The 27,794-nt window shown below is 39.5% G+C and overlaps 1 protein-coding gene across 4 annotated transcripts in view; it reads right to left on the minus strand.

The window, feature by feature from the left end:
• The window catches only part of Prkacb (protein kinase cAMP-activated catalytic subunit beta), a 94,931-nt gene that overhangs the window by 41,234 nt on the left and 25,903 nt on the right, over window positions 1-27,794 (minus strand). Inside the window, exon 1 of one of the 4 annotated variants that reach the window (XM_031375783.1) lies at window positions 21,886-22,193. The exons of 1 other annotated variant lie outside the window; for it this stretch is intronic. In XM_031375783.1, the coding sequence (XP_031231643.1) occupies window positions 21,886-22,072 (187 nt within the window). In that variant the 5' untranslated portion in view covers window positions 22,073-22,193. Of the gene's footprint in view, window positions 1-9,779; window positions 10,089-10,367; window positions 10,495-21,885; window positions 22,194-27,794 lie in introns of those variants that run through there. 2 more of the 4 variants (XM_031375785.1, XM_031375786.1) reach the window with 2 other exon arrangements.

Below are 27,794 nucleotides of genomic sequence, written 5' to 3' on the forward strand. Positions count from 1 at the left end.
TCTCTGGAGTCTAACTTCTTGAGTTCTTTGTATATATTGGATATTAGCTCTCTATCAGATATAGGATTAGTAAAAATCTTTTCGCAATTTGTTGGTTGCCGTTTTGTCCTATTGACAGTGTCTTTTGCCTTACAGAAGCTTTGCAACTTTATGAGGTCCCATTTGTCAATTCTTGATCTTAGAGCAGAAGCTATTGGCATCCTCTTCAGGAAATTTTCCCGTGCCCATGTGCTCGAGGTTCTTCCCCACTTTCTTTTCAGTGTATCTCATTTGATGTGGAGGTCCCTGATCCACTTGGACTTGAGCTTTGTACAAGGAGACAGGAATGGATCGATTTGTATTCATGTACAAATTTACTTATCCAAATAGAATCTACAATGTTGCAGTCTAAACGAGCATAGGAAATGAATCTATACGCTTACGCGGGGTTTGTCAGCATCAGTCACCTACCCAAGAGATGAGGAAAGATGCGACAGGAGACAAGTCCCATGGACTTCCACAAGTACAGAAAAAAAAAAGATGCTCATTTCTTAGCACATTCTGTCCTCAGCACCGATGTCTTTGTACATTAGTTGGAAGCAAGTCAGAACTTACAGTCAGATTACAATTCATTTTAAATAGGAAATTTAACTAACACTTCAAGTATGGTATAATTTTACCTATGCAATTCATATAATTTGACAATGAACAAGAATGTTTCAGTAGCAACCCTGGACCTACCCACAAGGCTCTCTGCACTAGATAAACTGAATAACTGCTAATCTGTCATGACACGGTGTGAGTCCCACTGAGCAAGGTCTAACTGCCAGATACCGTCATGACCATCTCATATGTAGAACATGTACATTTATTAGTGGAGATGAGACACACTGCTATAGAGGCTGACCTCTCGAGTCTCTAGCAAGATGCATCTCTTCCTCATCACACCTTGTTCAATAGGGCAATACTCAGTCAAAGGGTATTAGAAACCAAAAGAAACAGAGAAAACAAGCCCTCAGAAGATAAACTGCCTACAACAAGAGCACAACTAAATATTGTTTCACTCAAATTGTATCTTTCCTTTTTTTTCTCGAGACAGGGTTTCTCTGTGTAGCCCTGGCTGTCCTGGAACTCATTCTGTAGACCAGGCTGGCCTCGAACTCAGAAATCCACCTGCCTCTGCCTCTGCCTCCCAAGTGCTGGGATTAAAGGCACCCAGGAAACTGTATCTTTTCAAAACCTACTCTTCAACTAAGAGCCTCTTGCAAATTCTGATAGCACTTGTAATTTTAAGGAAAATTAAAATGAAACAAATTTTGGTATCAAACAGTTGTTAGTTTTATTTTTTTATCCTTTAAAGTATATTATTTAAATATATGCAGCCAAATAAATGAGTTTTTAAATTAACATTTTATTTCTACCAATATTTTAGAACAAATATATATAAATGAGTTTATCCTAGCATACCACTTTATAAGTATTATGTAATCATCATTTAATTTCCGTATATCTTCCTCTTCAGACATATCTATATCTGATAGGCAACTCTTATTTTAATAAGACAAGCATTTACTATTAAACTTTCTATTCAGTTATTTGCATATTTTTATTTTTATATTTTGATTTTAAGTATTTTGGCTTAATACTTAAAATAAAACATTTTTGTGATGAAGTAAATAATTTGTTTAATTTAATGTTATTTTAAGTAATATCTTACAGATATATAGTAGGGACAAAAGACATGTGAATGTGCATCCCTTAGACAGGAGGCTGAAGCATCATGGAGGACACTTGTGCCCAATTCTGAAGTCTAAAGAGCTGCTCTGACTGGCAAGGCTATAAGAGAGGACATTGCAGGCTGAGGAGATCTTGTACAAAGGCGTGAAATTCATTGTCTTGGGAAGAAAAGCAAGAAGCATGACCCTGGCAGCATCTTCTCTGCAGCTCCATCAGGGGAAAGATGCTCACTCCCACTGCTCTTCACTATTGCACTGTCAGTCAAGACTATGGGAAGGGAGGTGCTTGGTCCTGTGGAGACTCCATGGCCCAGAGAAGGGGGACACTAGAGGGGTGAGGAAGGAGTGGGTGGGTGAGCACCCTATTAAGGCGAAGGGGGGGGAGTAGGGTGGGATGTTCATGGAGGGTAGACCAGGAAGGGGGACATTTAAAATGTAAACAAATAAAATAATTAGAAATAAAAAGACTAAGAGTAAGACAAGAAAAAGGCAAGAGCCAGAAATGCCATTGTTCACAGGAGACTGCTAGTCAGACAACGCAAGACTCTACCACTTCCATCTTAGAGTCCATAGCAGGGGTGGGTAGAGCTTTAACCTGTTCTTTAAAAATGGTTTCCAAGAAAAGATGTAGCTTTTGTCTGTATTTTCTGTTCTACTAACTTTCACTCATGTTTGTTATTCACCCCACCTGAGTTCTGATTTATCTGTGCTGGATTTTCACCAACTGATTTGCTTAACATAGTTCTTTTCCTGAACACTTCACAATCTATCTTAAAAATATAGCTCAAAATCCACTTTATCCACACTCTATAAATTTCAATATATATAGTTGAATTTTAATTTATAAAAGTTACTTCTTGGCTCATGAGTTACTGGTATTTTGTAAGTCCATAAGTGTGATGGTTTATATATGCTCAGCCCAGAGAGTGGCACTATTAGACGGTGTGACCATGTTGGAGTAGGTGTGGCCTTGTTGGAGTAGGATTGGAAATGTGGGTGTGGGCCCTCATCATAGCTGCGTGGAAGCCAGTATTCTGCCAGCAGCCTTCAGATGAAGATGTAGAACTCTCAGCTCCTCCTGCACCATGCCTGCCTGGATGCTTCCATGCTCCCGCCTTGATGACATTGGACTGAACCTCTGAACCTATAAGCCAGCCTCAATTAAATGTTGTCCTTATAAGACCTGCTTGATCATGGTGTCTGTTCACAGCAGTAAAACCCTAACTAAGACAATAAGCAAACATATTTTTGTTTATTAATGAGCCTTTATTGACTAAGCTCAATTATTCTATGTCAAATATTATAAGTAAGTAACTCTTTAGAATTTGTTGAATATGCTTAATTATGTAATAAGCAGTCTTTATACTTCTCTTTACTCTCTGACTATATAAGAAATCTCTCTATATAACCTATAAGTTTTGTATTTTATAATTTCTTCCATAAAGGCCAGTTTTTTATGCCTTTTGAGAAATCTCTCTATATATAATCTATAAATTTTGTATTTTATAATTTCTCCTGAATAGGCCAGTTGTGTTTTGTGCATTTTGAGACTCAGAGGCATACATGGTTTTCATTTCTTCTTGTCATTGATGTTAAATGGGGACCCATAAATGACTTGAGTCTCTGAGATCTTACTATAAGATAAAATACTTTGATACTCTTATAAAAGTCCAGACCCTTACAAGCGTGAACTAAAACTTGAACTACTTTATCTGTAGGAAACTTCAAGGGATTGTCCTAGCAGAGGTTTGTATTTGTTTCTGCTGGTATCAGTGGTACCAGCCTAGATCTGTTCCAATAGTATATTTTATTGTCAGTCCATAGACCACAAAATTAATAAACATTAAACCCGAAATGTTCTTGAGAGAAATCTGTTGACTGTCATTTCTTCATGAACAACCATACATCCCATCCCTGACACCAGGGACTCGAGCTAAGACATGTAAACTTCCTGTGTATCTTGCCAGCAGAGGTTGAGTTTTCTAAGCAACACATTGACTGAGATGATCATCTCAGGATCCTGACTGCCCACAGTACTAGAAGAAATCTCATGACGGATAGACTGAAGGGCTTATCTTCTGTTCTTGTGAGGACATTTACAGGAGTGCTTAGCTGGGCATGGTGGCACAGACTTCAGTCCCAGCGCTCAGGAGACAGACCTCTGTGAGCTTGAGGCCAGTTTGGTCTACACAGTGAGTTCCACAACAGCCAGAGCTACATAGTGAGACCCTGTTTCAACTCCACCAAAAAGGAGAAAAGGCCCTGGTCCGGGAGGATGAAGTCTCTTCAGAGCAGTCACTAAAGAGACTCCTTTCCAGTTCCCACCTTCTTTTCTGCACCCTGGGAGTTTAATTCTGGGGAATTTAGAATTCTCTTAAGGTGTCCTTGTCACAGAGTTTTCAGCATTCTAAGGTACTGGATCTTCACTTGGTTTTCCCCTTAGAAGGAGCTCTAAGTAATGTGGTCTCCATTCTAGATTTTCCTCCGCCCTCACTGGAAAGCTTCACGTGAGATTTTAAGATGTAAAGCGACCTAGATGTTTGACGATTGATTTGTTACCTTAACATTCAAAACTGCCACCAGGAAGTGCATGGTGCTGATATCTTGTTGATTTTGTCAGAGCACAATGACTTCTGATTGGCAGATTCAGGCTTTTAAGTTTTGCTTTAAGTTTTCCCATGTACTAGGTGTATGGTGGTGTGTGCTGGAGGTCCCTGGCACCAAAACAAAAACTTGTTTTCATTAATTAATTATAAAACCAACCAAACAACCAAACAACTACTTTCTCTCCTGCTACTACTGCCTCATGAACACTGCACAGAGAATCTGTAGACTGACCTGCTTTTATATAACAGTGTTCTCTTCGTAGGCTTTCCCATTTGTTTTCTGAGACAGGATCTGGCTGAAGAGCTCAGACTGGCCTCAAACTCTTCTGAGCCTAGACTGCAGGCTATACTGACAAATTCTCTTATTTATATTTATCTGTGGGTGCATACATGTGTGGTACATGCACATGTGTGTGTGTAAGTGTAGGTGCATATGGAGCCTAGGTGTCATTCCACTTTCGCCGTCCCCATCCATGACACCCTCTTGTGGCTTTGAGATTGAATCCCTCTCTGAACCATGAGGAAGTCATTTTGGCTATAATGGCTGGCTACCTGTCTCTGCCTTCAATGCTGTGGCTACAGGCTCAGGAAGCCATGTTGAGCTTTTGTGTGGGTCTTGGAATCCTAACTCAGGCCCTCAAGCTTACACAGCTCTCTCCCACGGAGCCTATACACAGTAAGGCTGATCTTGCCATTCCCTCCAGGAGGATGGTTCTTGACCTCAGTAATTTACTTTCCTGCAATGAGCAGTGTGACCTCTCCTGACCTAACACAGCTTGCTTGTTATCTTGCAAACACCAGGTGAATTTTCTCATCATTTGTCCTTATCATGATATTATGCTTCTTTTCTATTCTATTTTCAGCCCCTCTTTTCATCCCTGCCTTCTTATTAAAAGATTCATTTTATTTATAAATGTATATGCAAATGCCTATGTGTATGTGTGCATATACATACATCTAAGTGTGCTGGTGCCATAGATCTTTGGGAGCTGGAGTTACAGACGATTGTGTGCTGCCTGATATGGGTGCTAGGACTTGAACTCAGGTCCTTATGATTGAGCAGAAAGGCTCATAAGTGCTGAGCCATGTCTCCCACCTCCCAGAATTATTTCCTCTGTCTTATTTCACAGATTTTGTGTGCACTCAAAACGTTGAAGAATTAAATCAGATGCTTGCTGTAGTTTTTTAAAATAAGTATTTCTGAATATAAGTTCATTCTTTTCGCCAGGCAGCACTTGGGAGGCAGAGACAGGTGGATTTCTGAGTTCGAGGCCAGCCTGGTCTACAGAGTGAGTTCCAGGACAGCCAGGGCTACACAGAAAAACCCTGTCTCAAAAAACCAAAAAAAAAAAAAAAAAAGTTCATTCTTTTCCTATCCTTTAATCATGTATAACCCTTTCTATAGGCTCCACATTCCTTATTTTTTTTTTTTTTGCTTATTTACCCACAAACAATAGAAAGGTTTTAAAATCTTTACATATAATCTAAAATAGTGAATTTTTCTTTGGATCTCTCATTTTCTATATAGGTGCTATTAGAATTAAGTTTGTGGATATTTTTCTCTGCACGCACATTCATTATTAAATAACTTTCAGAAATGTGGTTGTAGGGGTTGGGGAGATGGCTCAGCAGTCAAGAGCACTGGCTGCTCTTGCAGAGGACCAGGTTCAGTTCTCAGCACCCACATGGAGGCTCACAAGCATCTGAAGCTCCAGTTCCCAGCGATCTGACGGAGGTCGGTCTGGTGTCTGGTCACTGTAGTCGCATACATACAACCAGGCAAAACACTCATACTCATCAACAACAACAAAGAAATGTGTGAGTGTCCAGGACCACAAGGAACTTTCTAGTATTGATGTCAGCACAGCAAGGGAGAGCCCTGTTGTACCCAGAAAACAAAGGCTATCCTTTCAATTTGCAATGACCTAATGAATTCCTGGCTGTCCCAACAGGGCTGGGAGGAGCACAGAAGCAACAGGCAGTGTTGTCCTGCACCCTTTTCCTCACAAGCCTCATCCTAGAAAGTCAGTGAGAATGAAATGGTTGCTTCTCTTACTTGAAGGCAAGTAATCCAGAGTGAAACCACTTCTAAGTAGTCCTCGTCTGCCTGGCTCATCCCGGGGAGAGGTCTGCTCTCACTGGCAGGGCTAAAGCACCACGTTCACTGTTTTGTTCTTGAGTTTTCAGTCAGATAGAGGAGAGGGAATAACTGCCTGCTCATTCCTGTTTAGGTCTGGACACTTCTGAGAACCATTGTTTAATGCTTTCTTCTTCAGACTGACCCCCAACTGAGTTGAAGCAAGGAGCAAGCTCCTGGAGGAGCTTAGAACTTGTCCATATTTGCATTGTCATGTGATGTTTCCATATGTGGATGCACTGTAATGGTGTGCAAATCAGAGTGAGCATATCTGTCTCCTCATGCCTTATTTTTGCAGTGAGATCGATCATAAGACATCTTCTTTCTCTGAAACAACAGAATCATCCTCTCTAGTCATCTCACTGTGAACAGAACACCTACCTGCTCTTGCTCCCCTTATCTAGCTGTAACAAAGGACCTGTTGACTAATGTTTCTTCTCTGCAGCTTCCTGGCTCCTGCTTTTCACACAGAATTTGGCATGTGAACCAGGAGTGCACAGTAATTCAATGTGTCAGATGACTCAGCTCCATCTTACACAAACAGCACTGTAACCAGCTACATGCTGTGATGATAGACCATCAGACAATGAGAAAATAAAGAAAAAAAAGTCGAGAAAGGTGTTCTGATTCCAGGCTCCTTCAACAGTCCCAGTGCTAGTCCTTGTCAAAGCTTATTAGCTCTTCCTTTGCCTCGGCACTCAACAGCTTCTGCGTTCTGACAACACCTTATCTGCGCATGCTCTGCCATGCCTTCTAGTCAAAGGGTCTTATGGAACCCAAATGAATTTTGGGAGAACTCCTTTACAATTTTTTCACAAAACTTGTTTAACATGAGAAAATCTTCACCAAATGAAATCAACTTACAAGGGGGCAGCCAAGGCTCTTACATTTACAAGCAATCTTTAGGTGCCAGAGAGAGGAAAGAGCGGATGAATATAATTTAAGTCCTCAAGGGATGGCTTGCACTTAGGAGGTCCAGATCTAGAGTCAGAGACTCACAGGCAAATATATAATTTGCTTTCTGTGCTTTGTACAGAAATATCACCGTCAGAGTTTGTAATGGAGGTACTAAAAGCTATTATGGCTCTGGTGATTTCTGCAACAAATACAAATATGGAAGATCATAACTCTTACCTGATGCACAGGTGGATCTCCCCTAACTTACTAAGGAGTTTAATCTTTACTTTACTGGCAACTCCACAACTGCAAGTTTCACATTGTATTAAGAAATGGACGTACGAAAAGTCATCTGGAGAGACATGAAGCACAAAGCTCAGGAGTGCATCAAGCCAGCCAGTGGAAGGGCGCTGAAAAGAGAGACTGACGCCCAGTTCTAAAGGCCTTCCCAGTGTTACTGGGTCTGGAGAAAATTCCCGATGTACAATCAGTGGAACTACATGACCAGGGTGACAAGTTACAAACAACCCCAGGTTCTGGCTTTCCTCCCATGTGGGTTGTGGAGTCACTAAGAAAAGAAAGAATCAAAGATAAGGGACAGATGTCAAGGGAGAAAGGCGAAGCTGACTCTTGTAATGGATGCTTCAGGTAGTGACTGAGGCGTGGGCAGGGATGAGATCACTCAGAAAATGCGGCATTGAGAGGGCCAAAGGCGGCTTCTCAGAGAAGAACATGTAATTATCAGGAATGAGAAAGAAATGGCTTTACAGCTATTTCTACATAAACCTAGCTCTGTGTGTGCACCACACACAGAAACACATTATAATTTTAGACTCAGGTAAAATGGCCTAACATTTGATTATTTTTATTAATGAAGCCACACTTATAATTTCCCATATTTTAAAATGGCTGGAGCACTCAGTCACAGCAGGGGTGAATTTATTTAAGATTGAACATTCTTGGAGAAGCCCATGTCTACTTGCTATTTGCACACCTGTGTAGTAGAGAAGGCTGTGGGGAGGCGACTATGATCAAGCACATAAACAGCATCGTTCAGCCATAGCTAAACACAAGAAAGGAGCAGCAGCAATGTCCTCAGCTGAACATCACACTGTACGATCCAACAGCACCACTGCGGATGGTAAAGATTCTAAGGTTATGTGCAAACTTTTAAAGGAAACATCGCTTTATTCAAATAAATAAATAAATAGCATGATAACCAGGTTTCATATCTGCGGATTTCTAAGAAATGTCAACACACTGATTTCACAGCATGAGCCCAAATTTCAAGGACTAAATCAGAATATCTCCTCTGGAAACTAGAACATAATTGTCCAGTCAATTCTTAACATTTTGCATGTAAGACAACTCCTTGTGTATCAAATGCTACTCTAAAACATGAATTGCATCGAAGAAGGTAATTTTAGATAGCAGCAGGATAAAGAGCATTTCTTCATTTAAATGAAGTAATCTCTACTTATGAAGAAAGGTTTCATTATATCATTTAAAAAAAAAAAAAAAAGCCCAAATCTTTCTGATCCAGAAGCCAATCTTACATGTCTTAAGCATGAACCCTGTCATCACAGGGCCACAAAATGCTACCCTGTAAGGGACACCTGGACCAGCCCTTTCCGGCTCAGCAGAGATGCTAATGAGTGATGCTCTGAGCAAACACTCTCTCTGACAACAGTGTGTCTATTTTTAGCAGCAGGTTTGCTTGAAGTGAACAGCCCCAGCCCTATGATAAGCTGCAGTACACACTATGGCAGATTTTCTCAGGAAAAAAATAATAAAAGCACTTTTGAACATGCTTAGAAAAATAGTCACAGCAAAAGATTAATTTTTCACAAGCGTAGTTTCATAAATCATTTTCCCGAACTAATTTTATCAAAGCCACCAAAACATACATATTTATTTCACCCTTAATTCACTATTTTAAACCCCTTATAATTAAAAGCAATCCTCAAAAAAAAATCAATAGAATTTTGGCAGTATCTTATTTTCAGAATTAGTATTTTAAAAATAGTACCCCAAAGAAGCTAACAAAAACCAGTATTTGGATGACAAAAGCAATTAAAGGCATGTTAAATATGGTTATCTTGAACACCAAATACTAAAATAAAAACCGCCTTGCAGTATATGGTTCTTCTACTTATTTTTACAATACAGAAAACAACAGCACTGCTAGTAAACAGAGATCAACCATAGAGACGATCAGAGCTGGAATGCTGGAGCTGTCAGCACTGTTTACAGCTCCTGATGGCTTTTCCAGGCTCTTTACAATAATGCCTACTTTAAAAGCATCAACACAAAGGTCATTACCACAACTCTGACTTTTATAACCATGTCTACAAAATATTTTTCTTTGTACAATTAAATATTTTTTAAAAATCTATAGCTGAAGAGTCTCCGAGCCCAACTCACCATTCATGATGACAGGCACCGTCTCCAGAGCATACTGCTCAGAACAACAACCTCTGCAAAGGGAGTTATGCTAATCTCGGGAGGGAGGCGGTGGCAGCAACGGTGTAAACACACACGCTGGAGCAGGCAGCAGAAAACCAAGAGCTCTCTTTTGTTTTAAAAAGAAAAGCCCCCCAGAGCAACACCCGATGCCCAGTAGGAGGTCCTACTAGATAAGAGAACAATGCTAAAGATGCTTTACGTAACAAGGGTTAGTCTTTTCCCAGCTAGCTATCCTAGCTTCCTTCATATACCTCCAGAACAACTCAAAATGGCAGAGAGAAAATGCAAACCAGGATGTATAAGATATTCTCAATCCTATCAGCACGAGCTGTTACCACGGCAACATTAGACCAGCACTATCAGTTTCCTTCTAAGCAAGAGGTAGCTTTCCTGAAGCTTTAACCAACTAAAGCGAATAAAATACCTTTTTATTTTAGGGTAACATGATCTTTAAATTACTACATTCTCTACATTTAAGCACTGAGCGACCCTTTTCAGACACCTTTTAAAGGTATCTTTAAAATGCTGTTTTCTTCACATACTCACACAAGCCCATGTTGAATCCAGCGAGGAACGACAGCAGAATGATTGCGCCTAAATGCCTTTCATTACAGCAGCTCCTACTGCTGCGGACCTCACGGAGACTGAAGTGCTGTGTGCTGATGCTAGTGACTATTGGCGACGAATCTTATTGCCCAGATCGCTGACAGCTTTCATTTTTCATGAGCCAAAAGCTATACTGCAGCATAAATGTTAACTATTTAAACATTCTGTATCGTGGGATAAGTATAATATAATGCTATCTATAATCTTCTTTTATAAAGGAAAATCAGGGACTAGCACTTGTAAATTTCCTTTAAATTCAGCATTAAGTATCTGATATTACCCAGATATTATTTTTAAAAGACCACACACAACAAACTTATTGGTAAAAATTATTCAAGAGTGACATTCCTTTTATTACACAGTACTCTGAGCACAGACTGTACGGCAAGGTGGGTAGGCTGGGTGGCATGACGACTGGGCTGTCCTAGTCTCAGAGACCTAGGATGTGCAGCACTGGTGACAGGAAGGGACTAGAACCATGTCTGTGAGGCAGAGCTTTAGCAGGTGAATCTGCACCATTAAAGCTGCCAGAAAAGGCAGCACTTGTGGTGATGAACAGTCAGTCAGCAACCTCCCCAAGAAACAACCAGAGGAAAAGCTGGACAGGACTGCCAGTGCTCTGGTACAGACCCAGACAAGCTGAGACGCATTTCGGGAGGCTACTGGACTCTGCGTTGTTCTGGTCTGCTCAGATCCCTCCAGCTTGGTCTGGAAGGCTTAGCAGCTACACTGTCAGAGCAAGGCCCCAAACTCTACACTGTCATACTTTCAGTTTTTAAAAAAAGTGAAGTAGAAGGAATTAGTAGAGAAATGCCCAGCTCCCGTAGCCTAATGTCCGAGTAGAGGCAGGCAGCAGACTGATGGTCTAGACAGAGGTTTATCAAGGAAATGGCTGCATAGGGCATTAGGAGCCCCATTTGAGATCCAAAATTTAAAGCTGCTATGGACCAAACGTGTGCTTCCTGATCTATACCGAGCCCGCGGCATGCTCTCAGAGAGCATACAATACTGAGTTCTGGGACTCAGGGCCAGAACTAACACTAAGGGTTTTAAGTAGCACCAAATCAGAATTGAAAGATGAGCACACATGCCATGAAGGACACTAACTCTACAAACTAACTAAAGATGCTGAAAATGAAAACATAAATCCTTGGAGGAATAAGATTAAACAAAATACAGAGTTACTACAAATATCTTATTTTAAGGACTTGATTTTTGTCCAAACACACATCATTCATGATGAGAAGAGTAAGTAGAAATGGGATTTATGTACAACTTAAAAAATATTTACAACTGGCTAGTAAAATGTTAGATAAGATAAAAGAGAACTGTTTAAAGACTTGATGAGAATGATATAGCAGATGGAAATTTCAATACAAAAAGGAAAAATATGAAAAAACAAAAAGTAGAGATCTGACAAATTAATATAAAAACTTAAACTTACTATAATACTAACATCCCATTTCAGAAGGAAAGTGATCTAACCCTGTAAATGTGAGCTGAAGACAGATGTATAACTATGAAGAACAAGCATCAAGGAAAGTGCAAGTCTGAGACAGGCCTTCATCTGAGGGCCCAACATCCATCTAATAGGAAACAAGAGGAAAGAGAGGAAACGTGTTTAAAAGAACAGTGACTGACAAAGTCCTATTGAAAGAAGCAGCCCTAGTCCATGAGCCAGTGAAGCTAACAGGTAAGCTAATGCTAACTAGGACAAACACAAAGACATGCACACCTAGACACTTCAAATTCAAGTCACTGAACAATAAAGACAAAGGAATAAATCTTTTTTTTTAAAAGATTTATTTATTTACGTTTATGTTTATGAGTACACTGTAGCTGTACAGATGGCCGTGAGCTCTGGCCCTGCTCACTCTGGCATAATTCACTGTAGCTGTCTTCAGACACACCAGGAGAGGGCATCAGATCTCATTACGGGTGGTTGTGAGCCACCATGTGGTTGCTGGGATCCGAACTCAGGACCTTCAGAAGAACAGTCGGTGCTCTTACCCACTGAGCCATCTCGCCAAAGGCTGGCAAGATGGCTCAGCCATTAAAGGCTAGGCTCACAACCAAAAATATAAGGAAGAAATCTTAAATGCAGCAAGAGAAAAATCAGTACTAATGTACAAGGAAAAATAATTGAATGAGTGCTGACTTCTCAATTAGAACTAAAGAGTGGCCAGAAGACAGTGAGATCATATATAGAAATGCTAGAAGAAACAAGAAACAAAACTGTCCAGCAATAACTGATATCCAGGAAAATGATCATCCACAAATGTAAAATTTCCAGGAAAAATTACAATAGAGGACATGTGTTTTAAGTAAATGCACAATGGAGTTCTCAGATGACAATGAAATGCCATTAGAGGGTAAGCTGACAGGAAGGGACAAAGAATACCAAAAAAAGCAAACAAAAAGGAAGCACATGTATACACACCTACATGCATGTATTCACATATAAAGGTTATACATAGTCTTATATATGTGGCTGTGTATGTGGTGCTGAGTATCAACCCTTAAACTGCTAGGTATGAGTTCAACATTATACAGATGCAATAGTGATGAAGATAATAGTCATATTTAGATAAGACATTTATTGGCTCAAAGAAATTCTTTCATCCACAGGTCAGTTGACGTGCTTTTACTGGCAAGAGTGGTGATCCATCCCATATGCTGAAGGTGCGTGATGAGCACCACACTAGGAGACAAGTCAAACACAAGAGAAAATGAAGCAGTGCACAAATGCCGTTGAAGTGTGAACTTGAGTGGCTGCTCACACAGCCTGACATACTGCGCCAGAGTAGACCTGCTACCATATAAACAGAAGGTTGTGTTGTAAAATAATGTTAAACAGTATATATAGTACCAAAACACACAGGCCAGCAACTAATCTGCTCACTCTCATGACTACACATCACATATGGCATAACTGTATGTGGTGCACCTTTCTACAACTATCAGAGCAGTGACTGCTGATGACAGTGTCTCTATAAAGACACGAACAATGCACTGTGTGGAGCGAGCACACCTATAGCATCACTATGCAATACACAGGTCTGCGCTCCACTAGGACCTAGTGGAGCTGCTACCACAGACGAGCCTCACCGTTGTTCACTGAAACGCAGCGGAGCAAAGCATGGCTACAGTTGGCAACTTCAAGGCTCTTTGCTTAACAAATCATAGAAAAAGTAGACGAAGTAAATACGGATAAATCAAACTTGTACAATGATACTGAAAACTCATACACATAAAATATAGTGCTAAAAGTCAGCAGAATGTCATTCTTTTACAATGCACATGAAAATGCTCTGTGTTCATATGTAAAAAAAAAATAAATGAATTAGTTCAAAAGGCTTGTTCAGTCTTTTAAAATAATTCTCTTATCAAGTATAATTAAGAGATTGCAAGATGGCTGAGTAAAAAGCATCGGGCAACAAACCTGATGACCTGAGTTCTATCCCCAGGCCCAGCAATGTGGATAGAGAGAACCAATTCCTGTAAGTGGTCGGTCCTCTGACTTCCACATCTGTGCCATGGTATGCACATAACTACACATCTCACATCTCTCTCTCTCTCTCTCTCTCTCTCTCTCTCTCTCTCTCTCTCACACACACACACACACACACACACACACACACACACACACACGCACGCACACGCACACGCGCGCGTGCGCGCGCGCGCACACACACACACACACACACACACACACGTTCAGTATTTTTTTAAAATCATAATTAAAGAATCAACAACAGAAGAGATTTTGGAAATCCTCAAATCCTCAGACACTGTATAACAAAGAAATACCAAGGAAAATAAGGCAACACTCTGTATATATAGCAAGGACACAGCCTACAAGCGTCGCCAGCACACTCCCAGGGCTCCATGCTGGCTGCATTGCCCGTGTCCACGAAGTCCCACAACCCCACAGTAGATACTGTGCTACCATCTGTGAACTAACTGTGGAAATAGAAAACTGTGCGTTTTCTACCAACAGGTCCCAAAGTGGTCATTTCTTCCATTTTGTTGAAACTAATGAAAATGGAAGAAATGACCAATAAAATTGAAAATATGACAGATTGAAAACTGTAAATCTCACCAATGATACAGAATTACAAATACTGAGGAACATTTTTATATGACAGAACACTAATTACTGAGTTAAAGAATAAAAAAAGAGTATCATGACAAAAGGCTAGACAAAAGATTACAAAGAAATATTATTGGCAATTTCATGCTAAGCATATAAGATTTAGGTAAATTAGTAAAAACGACAAATTACCAGAACTCAATCAGAAAAAAAATTGAAAAATTATTTAAAAGTTACAAATTATCAAAAACTAACTCACAAAGAAGTAGAAATCCTGAATTGGCACATAAATATATTAAAATAAGGGCTGGAGAGATAGCTCAGTGGTTAAGAGCTCTTCTAGAGGACCCAGGTTTAATTCCCAGCCCCTTCCTGTTAGCTTACAAGTGTAACCCCAGTTCCAGGTCTCTGACACTGTCACACAGGCATATATGCAGGAAAAACACCAACATGCATAAAATAAAAAGAAGTTTAAGAAAGATTAATATAGTTAAAAGGTTTTCCCATAACTGGAAGCACAAATCCAAATGGGTTCATGAAAGAATACTATGAAGCTATCAAAGACAAAACCAATTTGATACAAGGATAGACTATTCAGAATTATACAGAATTCACAGCAAAGAACACTTGTGACTCATTTTATGAGGAATGAAAACAAAACTGGGCAAAGCCCTAAACAAAGCTACAGATCAGTATACTCCACAAATACTGATGCAGAGATCTCTACCCAAGTGCCTGCCAGTCTGCTGAAGGCATCATACTCCATGGCCACACAGGCTTATCTCAGGAAGGCAAGACAGTTCCGTGTTGAAGACTAAAGAATCAAATACATTAATAGCACAGAGGACAAGCCACATGACCATCAGCATATGCAGCAGCAAAATGCTATAAACTCCAGCAGCCTTCAAATCCTCTCAGAACTAAGAGTAGAAGGGCTTTCTCAGACTGATGTGCAGAGAAAAGTCCAGTGATTTACATCATACTAGACAGTGAAAGATGGACTGTTTTCCCATAAGATGGGCACAAGGTACTCATCTGCATAAACTCTGTATAGCCAGGGGTACTAGGAGAAATACTAAAGACATTCCCATATATAACAAGCTTTATGTGAAGACAACATGATCCAATCTGAAGAGAATTTTAAATTTATAAAGAAACTACTAAGAATCATTCAAAAAAATAAGCAGGAAAGAATTTAAAAGTGGAGTTAAGAGATGGTCTTATTCACAAAAGCATTAGTAGAAATAAAGTACTTAGAGATGAACTCGGAGGTATCCTAGACAGTAACAAACATCTAAAGAGCTGGGGAAGGACGTGACTGTTAAGATGACAATTTCTCACAAATTGATCAATGAAACCCACACCACATCTAAAGAACTTCAATAGGTTTTTCAATAGGAAATGAGAAGCTGATTCAGAAATTTATATGAAAAGACAAAGCCCTCACAATAGCTAAAATAATTTTGGTAAAAGGAGAAAATTAGCCAAATTACACTCCTTGATTTCAAAACTCTTAGTGACCAAACCAGTGTGGTTGGTGTAAGAACAAATACACATCGTTCACTGACACAGCTGCAGATTCACAGATAAATGTACACCTTGAGATGGGGTGAGTTCCGACAAAGGAATTAAGATAGTTCAATGGAGGAAAGTTTTCATAAAAAATGAAGTAATTATAATCAGATGCACATATAAAAAAACTACTTCAGTCCATACTCCACAGTAAATGTAAGACTAAAAAGTGGGCCTGTAGGAGAAAGCACAAATTAAAAATAGGAATGGGTTTCAGTAAGACAAAGATTTCCTAAGGCCTGGCACAAAGGGCATAATACACGAAGGAAGAGGAAGGCAAAACTGACTTCATTAAAGAGGTGCCCTTTCCTTCTTCAAAGATGTTATTTTAAGAAATGATGAGACAGGACAGAAGTGGAGAGCAAATGTTTGCAAGTTACAAGTCTTCAAAAGAATGTGGACTCAGAAGATATAATGGATTCTTAAGACTTAATAGAAAGAAGACACCTTAATTTTAGAAGTGGACAAAATATTTAAATATACACGTGTCCAAACCAGAGAGACAAACGGCTTCTGAGATTGTAAAAATAACCAATGCTACCAGTTATTATAGACAAAGACACTGAAGCCTACTGCGAAACGTAAGTCCCAACCTCAAACTGGCTATCCCCAAGACTGATGGCAGCAAGTCCTGATGTATATGAGTCCACTGTCTTCATAAACTCCAGAAGAGGGCATCAGTTCCCATTACACATGGTTGTGAGCCACCATGTGGTCGCTGGGAATCGAACTCAGAACCTCTGGAAGAGGAGTCAGCTCTGAACCGCTGAGCCATCTCTCCAGCCTTGGCTGTTTCTTCAATATAAAAATCTATGACGCAGTCATTTTACCCCAGTCTTCTCGTACGTCTACTAAAAAGCCCGTCACTCAGACTTGTTTAATGTTTATCATAACATTACCAAACAGCTAGAGTCTAAAGACAACCCTTTTGTTAGTCATCACAGAACACAACAGATAAAGCAGATGTGTTCTAGCCACACAGCACAGGATTATTTAGCAATGAACAGAAACAACTACTTACATGTTCTGTACCATAGACAGATGAAAGATGTCAGAAACAATAGGCTACATACTATATAACTCCAGTGACGTAAAACATCTAGAAAAAGAAACTAACAGAAAGAGGGTGGAGCTGAGTATTTATGAGTTTGAGGAAAGAGTGGGAGATGAGCTCCGTCTGGCTTCAAAGAGATGGTAGAATCTAAAGTGTAATGTTGGTACTTAAGTGCCTGCCCACTGAAATGCAGTATTTGCTAGGGGGTGGTGAGTATTTTGCTAATTTTACTAAATAATTAGCAAAGAAACTGCAAACAACTTAATAGAATGAGTTAGAAGAGCCCATTATCATAAGTCTAAAGGATATAAAATATTAAGATAACAAAGCATTTACTCAGAACAGTGTGTCAGAATGAACCCATACTCTTTATGTCTCCAGAGAGCTCAAAAATCAAACCACACAGACAAACACAACAAGGACTAAAAGAACCCCAGCTCTAACACCATAAACTAAGTCTTCCTAAAAGTCAGCAGACGATGGTGAGAAATGAAGGAAGGAGTAGTGGGTTCTAATAAGAGCGGAAGGTGGAGGGACAGGTACTTTGACAATCTTGGTAAGAGCTAATATCTGAAAGACGCATCATCTAGGAGCAAATCTTAACACAGGAAGAAACTGCAAAAGAAAAGGTACTCTAAAGTACCATTAGAGTACTGTGAACAAACACGGCCAAGCAGGGAACTCTATCAGGTTATCATAAACTGTCATATTTGCTGCCTTAGCCCAAACACCAGCCAACAGAAAGTATGCTCGCCATACGCACTTCTTTGGAGAAGACTAAGCAAATTAAATTATCCCCAACTGCATATCACAGATTCTTTTGGCTCTTTTATCTAAAGTGTCATTATATTATGATTTTCCATTTTAAAAAATGATGTTAATATGGCTGGAAATATCACTTGCCTACCCACCATGTTCAGTTATCCTCCCAGCATCACACAGACAGGCATGGGGAAAGCGAGGGAGACACCACATAGGCTTTCTACTATTACAATCCAATATTCTGAAAAGTAAGTGTTACACTGCTTCTATTGGTTCTAATTTCTAATCTCCCCCAGAATCTTTATAATCATAATCTTATAATCACAGTTTTAAAAGTGATTTATTTTTATCATGTATATGAATGTTTTCCTACAAAAGTGTATGTGTAGCTCATGTGTGCCTGATGCCTACGGCCTGAAGAGGTCTTCGAATCTCCTGGAACAGGAATTACAGGAGGTTGTAGACTCCTGTAATTGGGTTCTGGGTACTGAAGCCAGAGGAGCTTGCAAGAGGAGCAAGTAAGTGCTCTTAACTCTGGGCAATTTCTCTGACGTCTATAACCAGTTTATAAACTATGATATAATAAATATTAAAATATTTTTCTAATGTGTAGAAATTGATTATAATCAATGAGCTCATGAAATAGTTGCAGAATTTAAATAAGAGATTAAAAAATAATTTAGAAGTTACAATTACACAAATTCAACGGACTAACAAATTGGATTTAAAGAGCTTCAAAAGGGTAAAAATGACAGTCTATTACAGTCACATGAGCTATTAAGTTCTGAGGAAATTCATATCCTAAGTCATTACAGCATTTACTGTAGAGTGCACTTCACTAAAATTAACTTGTATCCACGAAAGAAATTGACAAGTATTTCTTGGAAAGTTCAGGTAAAGTGTTGTACGGTATTAACACATTTGCTCTTTAAAATGCTACAGCTTAGACACTGTTAAGTGTGAAAAATCAATGGCTTGCAACACGCAAACCTTCAATTACTTTCAGTTTTATATAACTACAATTGTGATAAAAATATTTAAAAGGGAAACACAATACATTTTCTAGGAAGACAAGTCAATGAATGTCAATAACGCATTTATTCTGAGCCAGGACAAAAGGAATTCCTCTGTGCTGTTACTATAACTGGATGTACTTAGGTGTGCACAGAGATAGCTATGACATATTTTATCAATCAGGAATTATTAATTAATTAATTAATTTGAAAATAAAAGCTGCAATCCCTAGAAACAATTCTGTAGCTGATGTTCTATATTCATTCCTACAGAAACATCCCTGGAGAAGAAAACAACTTTGAGTAAACTTTATTACATTTCATATCTTCCATCTGATGAAAGGGCTATGCCTATTACTCTCAGGATGAAGCAGGAGGATGACAGTCAGTTAAAGCCAGCACAGGCTGCTACACAGAGTCCAAAACTAACCTGAGCCACATTACAAAACAAAATAAAACCAAAACTACCTTTGCCTAAATTAACCTTCAATCTTTACTCAAGAGTCTATGTACCTAATTTTTAAATTGTGACTTCCACACTTAGTTGTTTCTTAAAATACCACTTTGGGATAGGGCACCCCTTGGTGTGTGAGGGGACACAGCCTTCCATTTTCTGGTAAAACACGCCGTGCTCGGAAACTCCACTTAGTAGCTTCCAACAATGCCTGAGAACTCCTTACTGTCCAGAGCTTTTCTTTGCTCTAGTGAGATGGCTCAGAGAGTAAAGGCATTTGCCCCTGAACCTGGTGACCTGAGTTCAATCCCCAGGACCTACATGGTGGAAGAAGAGAACCAACTCTTCCAAGCTGTCCCCTGGTTTCTACACTTTATGCATTTCCACCCACGACTCCAAACAAGTATTTTTTAAAAGTCCATTCCTTAGCACATACACAAATGAACACAGAACTATTTTCATCACACAAAACAAATAAATGCAGAAAACAGAAGTGACAGGATCAGTTTCTTTTCTCTGCATTTCCTCCTGTGCATCGACACACCAGAGCTTACTGCGCTCCTTCTCACATATGAAATCACAGTGCCTATTAGAATATTTTGAGGATGTGAAAAGGAGAAGAGGGTGGAGGAACACTTACTGAACTTGAGTTGCTCCTTAGCTACTTCTTACTCCAGCTCATTACTCACAGAGCTCTAACGTTTGGTCACAATTGTGTTTGTATGCCATGATCCTACTGCCCTGTTTTTGTCTTTTCAAAGAAAAGATAAAACCAGTACTTCTTAAGGTCTATTTCTTTAAAATTATGTGTTACAAAACTGTATTCTGTCATTGCATTTAACAATGTTTCAGAAAGTATACAGGTCTAGCACACTTACAGCCTGTTCAGTCTAGTTCAAACAGAACCTCCAATGATTAAATTCCATTATATTCATTCCAAAGTAGAAAACCAACTCTGTCCTTGTTTAAAGAACACAGAAGCATCTCCAAGAAGGTTTAGAAGAGTGCAATTTACAGAGCAGGGACCAGGCCATGGAGACTTTGTCACACAACAAGTTGAATACTAAGCCATTATTGCAGTTTTTAACAGTTCACTAAGACAGATATGAGACTCTTCATGTATTAACTTCCTATGTAGTGCAGATAACTTGAAGTAATGCGATCTTTTTGAGAAGTTGGGCATGATGGTACAGGGTTAGAATCATAGCACTCAGGAAGCTAGGCAAGAGGATCTACTTCCTTGAATTTGCAGCTGCATTGTGAGATCTTGTGTGAAAACACACAGACAGAGATAAAGACACACACATAGACACGCACAGAGACACAGATAGAAGCAGAAAGACACAGACACACAGAGACACAAATACATACATATATGTATACAGACACATGCACATATACCTATATATATACACAAACAGACACACATCCATACATACATACAACACACACACATACACACAGAGAGAGAGACAGACAGACAGAGAGAGAGAGAGAGAGAAAGAGAGAATATGTTGAATGAAAATGGTTTTGTACAAAAATATGCCCTTTTTCATATCTCCGTAAAGAAGCTTCGGGGAGTTAAAAAGCAAGTCTGACATAGTCAACAGCAGCCTGAGCTTCTCCAGAGCCATCTACATGTACATTATTTTAAAACTGAGTTCTCTTACTTAACTGCTTTACAACCCATGAATACAAGGAGGCAAATCCTAGTTCTAGTTAATGACCACGTGACGCAGTAGAAAAAGCTATACTGCCAAGGCCACAGCTGCTTCTCAGTCACACTGCCCAGTCCCGAGAAGGGCCCGAGCTAACATGGGCAATGGAGGCACCACCACTGCTTATGTGTGAACTCAGCCTTTAATCTTCTCACTATCAAAGATGCCAAATCATTTTAGCAAGACAGTAACTCTGAATATTTGAACAGGTCCTGAAGATGTGTGATACATTACAAGATTGGTTTAATCTATTTTATATGAGTATGAAAGATTTTGATGTTCATCATGTAACAAATATATAAAATTTTACATAGAATAATATGCTTTTATTAGAAGGCCTTTTCTATAAGTCTTGAAGTGACTTTTACATATGCATTAAAATAAGATGACAAACCTGATACAATGTACATAATTTTTTTTCACTTCTGAAACATAAGGTTAGTTATAATTAAAAGAAATTTAAAAGTAAGCAGATCATTGTTTATACTTTAGAACAAAAAAACACATGGCACCTAATAGAATTGTCTATTATGTAAGAATCTAATATGTAAGAATAACCTGATACTTTGTTATTGATATTTGACCTAGGTACTCATAAAATTTAAAAAGAGAACAACATAGCTCAACTTATTTTTCTATGAACTTTCTCACCATCTTGAAAAAAAGTCCTTATGGAAATAAAAAAAAAAAAAAACAGACAAAAGTGGACTCTTTGCATTTCATCCTAAAACTCCAAGTACTTTAGCTGCTAATTACAATGTATCAGTTTAAAAACCAAACCAAACCACTTACTTGATTTGTCCCATGAGGCAGTGTGCTCAGAGACCCGAAGGCCATCATCTTCCAGAGCTGTCCTCTGATCATGTGCGGTGCCTCTGGAGTGCCTGTGAAACAGTCTGCTAGCGAGCCCCTCCAGCTTCTGGAGGGCGGTGGGCGTGCCAGGGTGCTGGCCATAGGACAGGTCTTTGTGAGCTGCCATTCGCGTGCATTTACACTTTAAAAGAACTGCAAATGTTTTCACAAGGAGCTAAACTTCCGACCAAGAAGCTAAGAGCTAAGCTTGTGCTGACTTCCTGTCAGCAGGGTTTGCAAAGCACTACTGCTGCTGTTTCCTGTTACTATAAACCAGCACACTGGGGCGCCTTCCTTAGCGAAGCTTCTCAGCTCTGCTAGACGTGCATACTTTAAAACCTGCAATATCTGCCAAAGGTTCTAGGTTTGAGTGTTCTGATATTAACATGCCTGAGAATGAGCACAGTAACTATAAAAGTTTTTGTAGAGAGAAGGATAAAAAGTGTTTTTGAAAATGGGGGAAACTAGTTAAACATGTATTACAACCCCATGCAAATAACCAGAGGCCAAATATTAACATGCTAGAATTAGTTTACAGGAAGTCAGCTGACAGACTTTATGAATCTTTATAAGTAGTTAACTTTTCATTGAAATTAGTATGAAAAAATATCAAAGGATTAACATGTTATAACTAAGAAAAATCGGAACTAATTTCATAATTTCAAAGGACTTGAAGTTGCTGACTCAAGGTTAATACATATGGAAATTATAGAAACTGCACACCAGTATCGCATATTAAATGTATTTATAGATATGTGCCTGTCTATAAGTAGTACATTTCAAAACATTCTAACATTTGCAAAGAATAAGAAAAAAATCAGATTTAAATTATGAAATCATATGCTAACCATAAGTTATAATTTATAGGCTATTAGCCCTACCAAGAAATTGTCATTAAGAAAAAAGAATCCCTGTTACTGGCTGATGAATGTTAAACTCCTAACATGGAAGACTGCTGCCTCCTTGGTCTTCTAATTTAATAACCTCTTACAAATATCACATACAATTAAAAAAAAAAAAAGTCATGTCCGGTTTGCAAGATAAAGGTACTGGTGGCATTTAGGAAGGATTCTGAGTGCTTGCCTCTTTATAGCATGTGTGTCAGAAATGCGGGGGTTCTTCTCTTTGGAAGTTCAAATAAAGGAAAAGAGGGAAAGAAAAGGAAGGACTTTTAAAAAGTCTTTCTGAAATATATCTGAGCTCATATTTCCTGTTAACTATTTTAATGCAATAAATAACAACAAAAATGTTAAATAAAATAAGCAGTAATATAGTCACACTAGGGCAGCACACATGCAGGCTCACAGGTAGGCCTGCCAGGGAAACCTTGAGCGAAAAGCTATGCCACATACAACCCTGTAGTGATTCTATTTGGAGTAATACAACCAGAGTAGCCAGGTACGCAGCAGGACCTACATGATCAACCTTTCAATCTTAAAATGTGTAGCTCTTAAAATCATCAAATGTGTTATAATCAGTGATGTATTAACATGTGGAGATATCTTACACAAAACAGAAAGACTAGGAGCCTGCAGTGTCTAAATGTGTCTAGAGCAGAGTGACCAGTAGGCAAAACCCAGATGAAAGTGCTCGGTTGCCTTGACGGGCTCTCCTGCTAGAGTTCTGCTCACTGTCAGGCTCAGCTTCATGCTGTCAGCAGAGCGCTGCTACAGAACACACAGGAAAGCAAGTGCCCTCCGCTCCACAGCCTTATCAGGCCACACTAACGCTGGCTGTTTATCAACTTCTGCTCCTGTTATATATCTGAATTCACGAGCACATGGCTACATCTATGCATATTATTATATATTATAAGATCAATAAAGCATATAAGTATTACTTTTAGCATCCCAAAGGTCTAACTAAAATCACCAAATAATAAAGAGCATTTTGTTAACAACAGGACTCTAACTGTAAATAAACTCGTAAGCACTAAGTAATTTAGACAGTTAATAATAGAAGGGGTATTATTGGACTTTTCATAGTTTTCTACAATCAAAGTTTGTCTTCATTTTTTTCCGTTCATTAAATGCAAATGTAGGCTTCTGAAAAACACTCCTGCATTCATCTCTGCTGCACAGGCCTCCCCAGATCAGACTTCCATGGTGGTCCCTTACCAAACATAGTATTTCAGCTATTAGGTTTTTAAACGGACATCTAGTCAGACCTATGCTTGATACTGCTTAAATAAAGTCCCACATTCAAACAAGAACACTCAGATTCATTTAACTAAAATATATAAGATTTAAAATTATTATAGCAGAAAAGGAAACTTAACAAACTGAGTATCTTGAAAATGCTATGTTTGATAGCTTTGTGTTGGTGTTGGTAATAAAACTAGTTCCTTTTGTTCAAAAGACCCTGCAGAACATAGAATATTTAATTTTTAAAATATTTATCTGTAGTAATGTCTCCAGGAAGCTGTTGCTATGGAGGTGCCAAAGGGACTTGATTTTTATTTTAAAAGAACTCTACTGGCATCTACTGCCTGAAAGAAACAACTGCAGCTCCAGCTAAACTGGAATTACAAGGAGCAACAGCAGTTTTTGGAGATAAACTTGCTCTGAATGCCAAGAGATGCAATACACACACACACACACACACACACACACACACACACACACACACACACACACGGTACACACATATATATTTGCTAAGTACTTTACCATATGCAAGATCTATTAAGGCTCATAAAGTCTTTACAAAAGAATAATAGCACCAGTATTATGTGATTCCCACCACCCACCTCAATGCTATTTGGGGATTCAACCAGAGGTCTCATACATTCTAAACAAGTACTATATTGACTAAGACTTATTTTCAGATATTTCAAACACTGTATTATATTGTGAGACAGGACTTTGTTATGTTGCTAAGGCTGGCCTGGAATTTGAGATCCCCTTGTCTCAGAGTCCCTGAGCACTGAGACAGTAAGACTACGGCACCATGCACATCTGACCACGCCCTTGGGCTGCATGAGCTGCCTCTCCAGAAGCACCTTTCAAGTCAGTTGTAGTTTTTCATGGATGGAGAGGGAGGTGAAAGTGGTGGGCACAATGGGCCGCTGGACCTACTGCCGAGGGTCTGAGACTGCCACTGTATGCGTTCCTTCAGAGGACCCGTCACCTTGAAGCCTTTCAGCTTCATGTCCATATCTATGTTTGCAAGCACACTGGGGCCTAGCAAGATTATGTACAGAAGTCTGAAGGTTAAGGAAGAGGCATGCAATCAGATTTAGTATGTAATGACGTTGCCTTCACGTGGAGGACACAACCATGACCTTGTTACTCAAATATGGCTTTACACAGCAAGTGAAATTTATGTAGCATAGCACAGTGCCTGGCATTTACCTATATAATCTGAATAACTCACATTTTTAGTAAGTATTTAATTGTGTAGATTTATAACAATGTACATATCCATTTACAATTAGACTTCATTTGCACCTACTGAAATTCAAGTGGTTGAATATGTATATCTACTTCTGGGTCCTGGTCTTTTATTTTATCAACTTGTATCAAGTCCCTTCACATACTATACTGACTTGGAAGCTGCAGAATTGCGAGGCAACTTAAATCTTAGAGTGTAAATCTTCTAACTCCCATCACATTACCTTTCTGCACTCTGTGTGTGTGTGTGTGTGTGTGTGTGTGTGTGTGTGTGTGTCTTAGTTAGGGTTTACTGTTGTGAACAGACACCGTGACCATGACAACTCTTATAAGGACAAAATTTAATTAGAGCTGGCTTACAGGTTCAGAGGTTCAGTCCATTGTCATCAAGGCGAGAGCATGGCAGTATCCAGGGAGACATGGTGTAGGAGGAGCTGATAATTCTATATCTTGTTCTGAAGGAACAGGAAAAGTCTTCCAGGGAGCTAGGATGAGGGTCTTAAAGCCCACACCCAGAGTGACATACTTACTCCAACAGGGCCACACCTTCTAATAGTGCCACCCCCCCTGAGCCAAGAATATTCATAACATTAGATTCTACTCCATAGTCCCCATTGGATCTTCAAACACATGAGTCTATGGGGATCATACCTAGCCAAAGTATACCAAAAAAATGCATTTAGTTCAATTTCCAAAGTCTCCATAGTCCTTAGGAGTCTGAAAAATGTTAACAGTCCAAAGTTCAAAGTGTCTTCTGAGATTCATCCAATCACTTAACTGTAACCCCCAAGGCAAGACAGGAAATCTGCTGGGTAAACTCCTAACTCTACATCTCCAAGTCTGATGGCAGAGTGGTCTGCAGATCTCCAACTCCTTTTCCATCTTTGTTGACTGCAACAAACTTCTTTCTTGAGAGCTGGTCCCACTCTCTGTTAGCAGCTTTCCTCAGTAGATAGCTCATGGCTCTGGCATCTTGAACATCTTGGGGTCTCCAAGTCAACTTCAACTTCACAGAATCTTGTTCCAATGTCTAGGACCCACACATGATCTCCTGGGCTCCTCCAAATGGCTTGGGTTACATCTCCAGCTCTGCCCTCTGTAGCTATCTCTGGAACACAGCTTCTTTGTGTTCTCAGAAAAAAAACTTTTCAGAATATTTCACCTCAATGATGCTGGTCTCTTCTTAATCACCGCTAATTTCTTAGCTCCAGCTAACCATCATCAATTGTTCCAGTAGTCCCTTCTATTCTGGACTCTAAAGCCAGATCCCCACAGCCAAAGCTGCTGATCTGGAACATGCTCGCCCCTCCCTTATTGCATTACCAGCTTTGTTTTCCAACTCCTCAATGCCTAAGGGTTGACTGTTTTAGAAATTGCTCAGTAGATTAACCTTGAATTAAGAAATCTACATGGCTCTGTCTCTGGAATGCTGGGGTTAAAGGCCTAGACTTAAGCTTTTCTTTACCTAAAATTTCCTGTCTCAGGCAGGCCTTGAACTCAGAGATCTGCTGTACTTTGACTTCTGGGATTAGAGTGTGTACCACCACACCTGGGTCAGTGTTCCTCAAGATCCAGACCAAAACCCGTGTCCTCTGGCTTCAAGATCAAAGCCTGTGTCCTCTGGCTTCAAGATCTGGATTCCAAGTGTGCTCCACATTTCTGGATTGTAGTTGATTCTAGATTAAAAATCCAAACTATTTCTTGTTCAACTGCGAACACTCTTGCCCTGCGATCACCACTCCCTTAATCTCTTTATCTAATGAAATACAGGATTTAGCTGCATTTCATTTCCTGGTGCCCTTTTATTATTACTTGAACCATACATTTTATATTTTTCCTTTCTAAGCTTGCTACGCTTGTTCAAAACACTCTTCATGAGACTTAACCAGAGAACAAAGTCTCTGTTGGGCTTTTTTGAGACTTCCTTTGTCAATGCAATTAATATAAATTTTACCTTAGCCTCGGGTAGACAAGGGCAAAAAGGTAGCCACAAAATTCTTCACCAAAATATCACAAGAACAGTCTCTCAACCACTTATTAAAATTCCTCTCCTCTAAAACCTCTAGAGCCAGGCTTCCACAGTTAAAATCACCCTCAGCAACAAAGTCTTCCATATTCCTCCTAGGATAGCCCATTAAGCCCCACTTAAAGCATTCCATTGCTTTCCAAATCCAAAGTCCCCAAATCCACATTCTTCCAAACAAAAGCACAGTCAGGCCTATCACAGCAATACCCCAGTCTTAGTTAGGGTTTTACTGCTGTGAACAGACACCATGACCAAAACAACTCTTATAAGTGTTACTTCCCCCCTTCGGTTCAGTCATTGGACTTCTGGCAGTCTCTGCTGGAAGGCTAACACCTGGGGAGCTGGGACAGATGTAGACTGTCAGTTCGGTCTTTGAAAAAGCCACCTGAGTACACCCACCGCCTGAAGATCTTCTGAACTTGGGGGGGGGG

This window comes from Mastomys coucha, unplaced genomic scaffold (assembly GCF_008632895.1).
Source record: "Mastomys coucha isolate ucsf_1 unplaced genomic scaffold, UCSF_Mcou_1 pScaffold16, whole genome shotgun sequence".
Classification (NCBI taxonomy): Eukaryota; Metazoa; Chordata; class Mammalia; order Rodentia; family Muridae; genus Mastomys; species Mastomys coucha.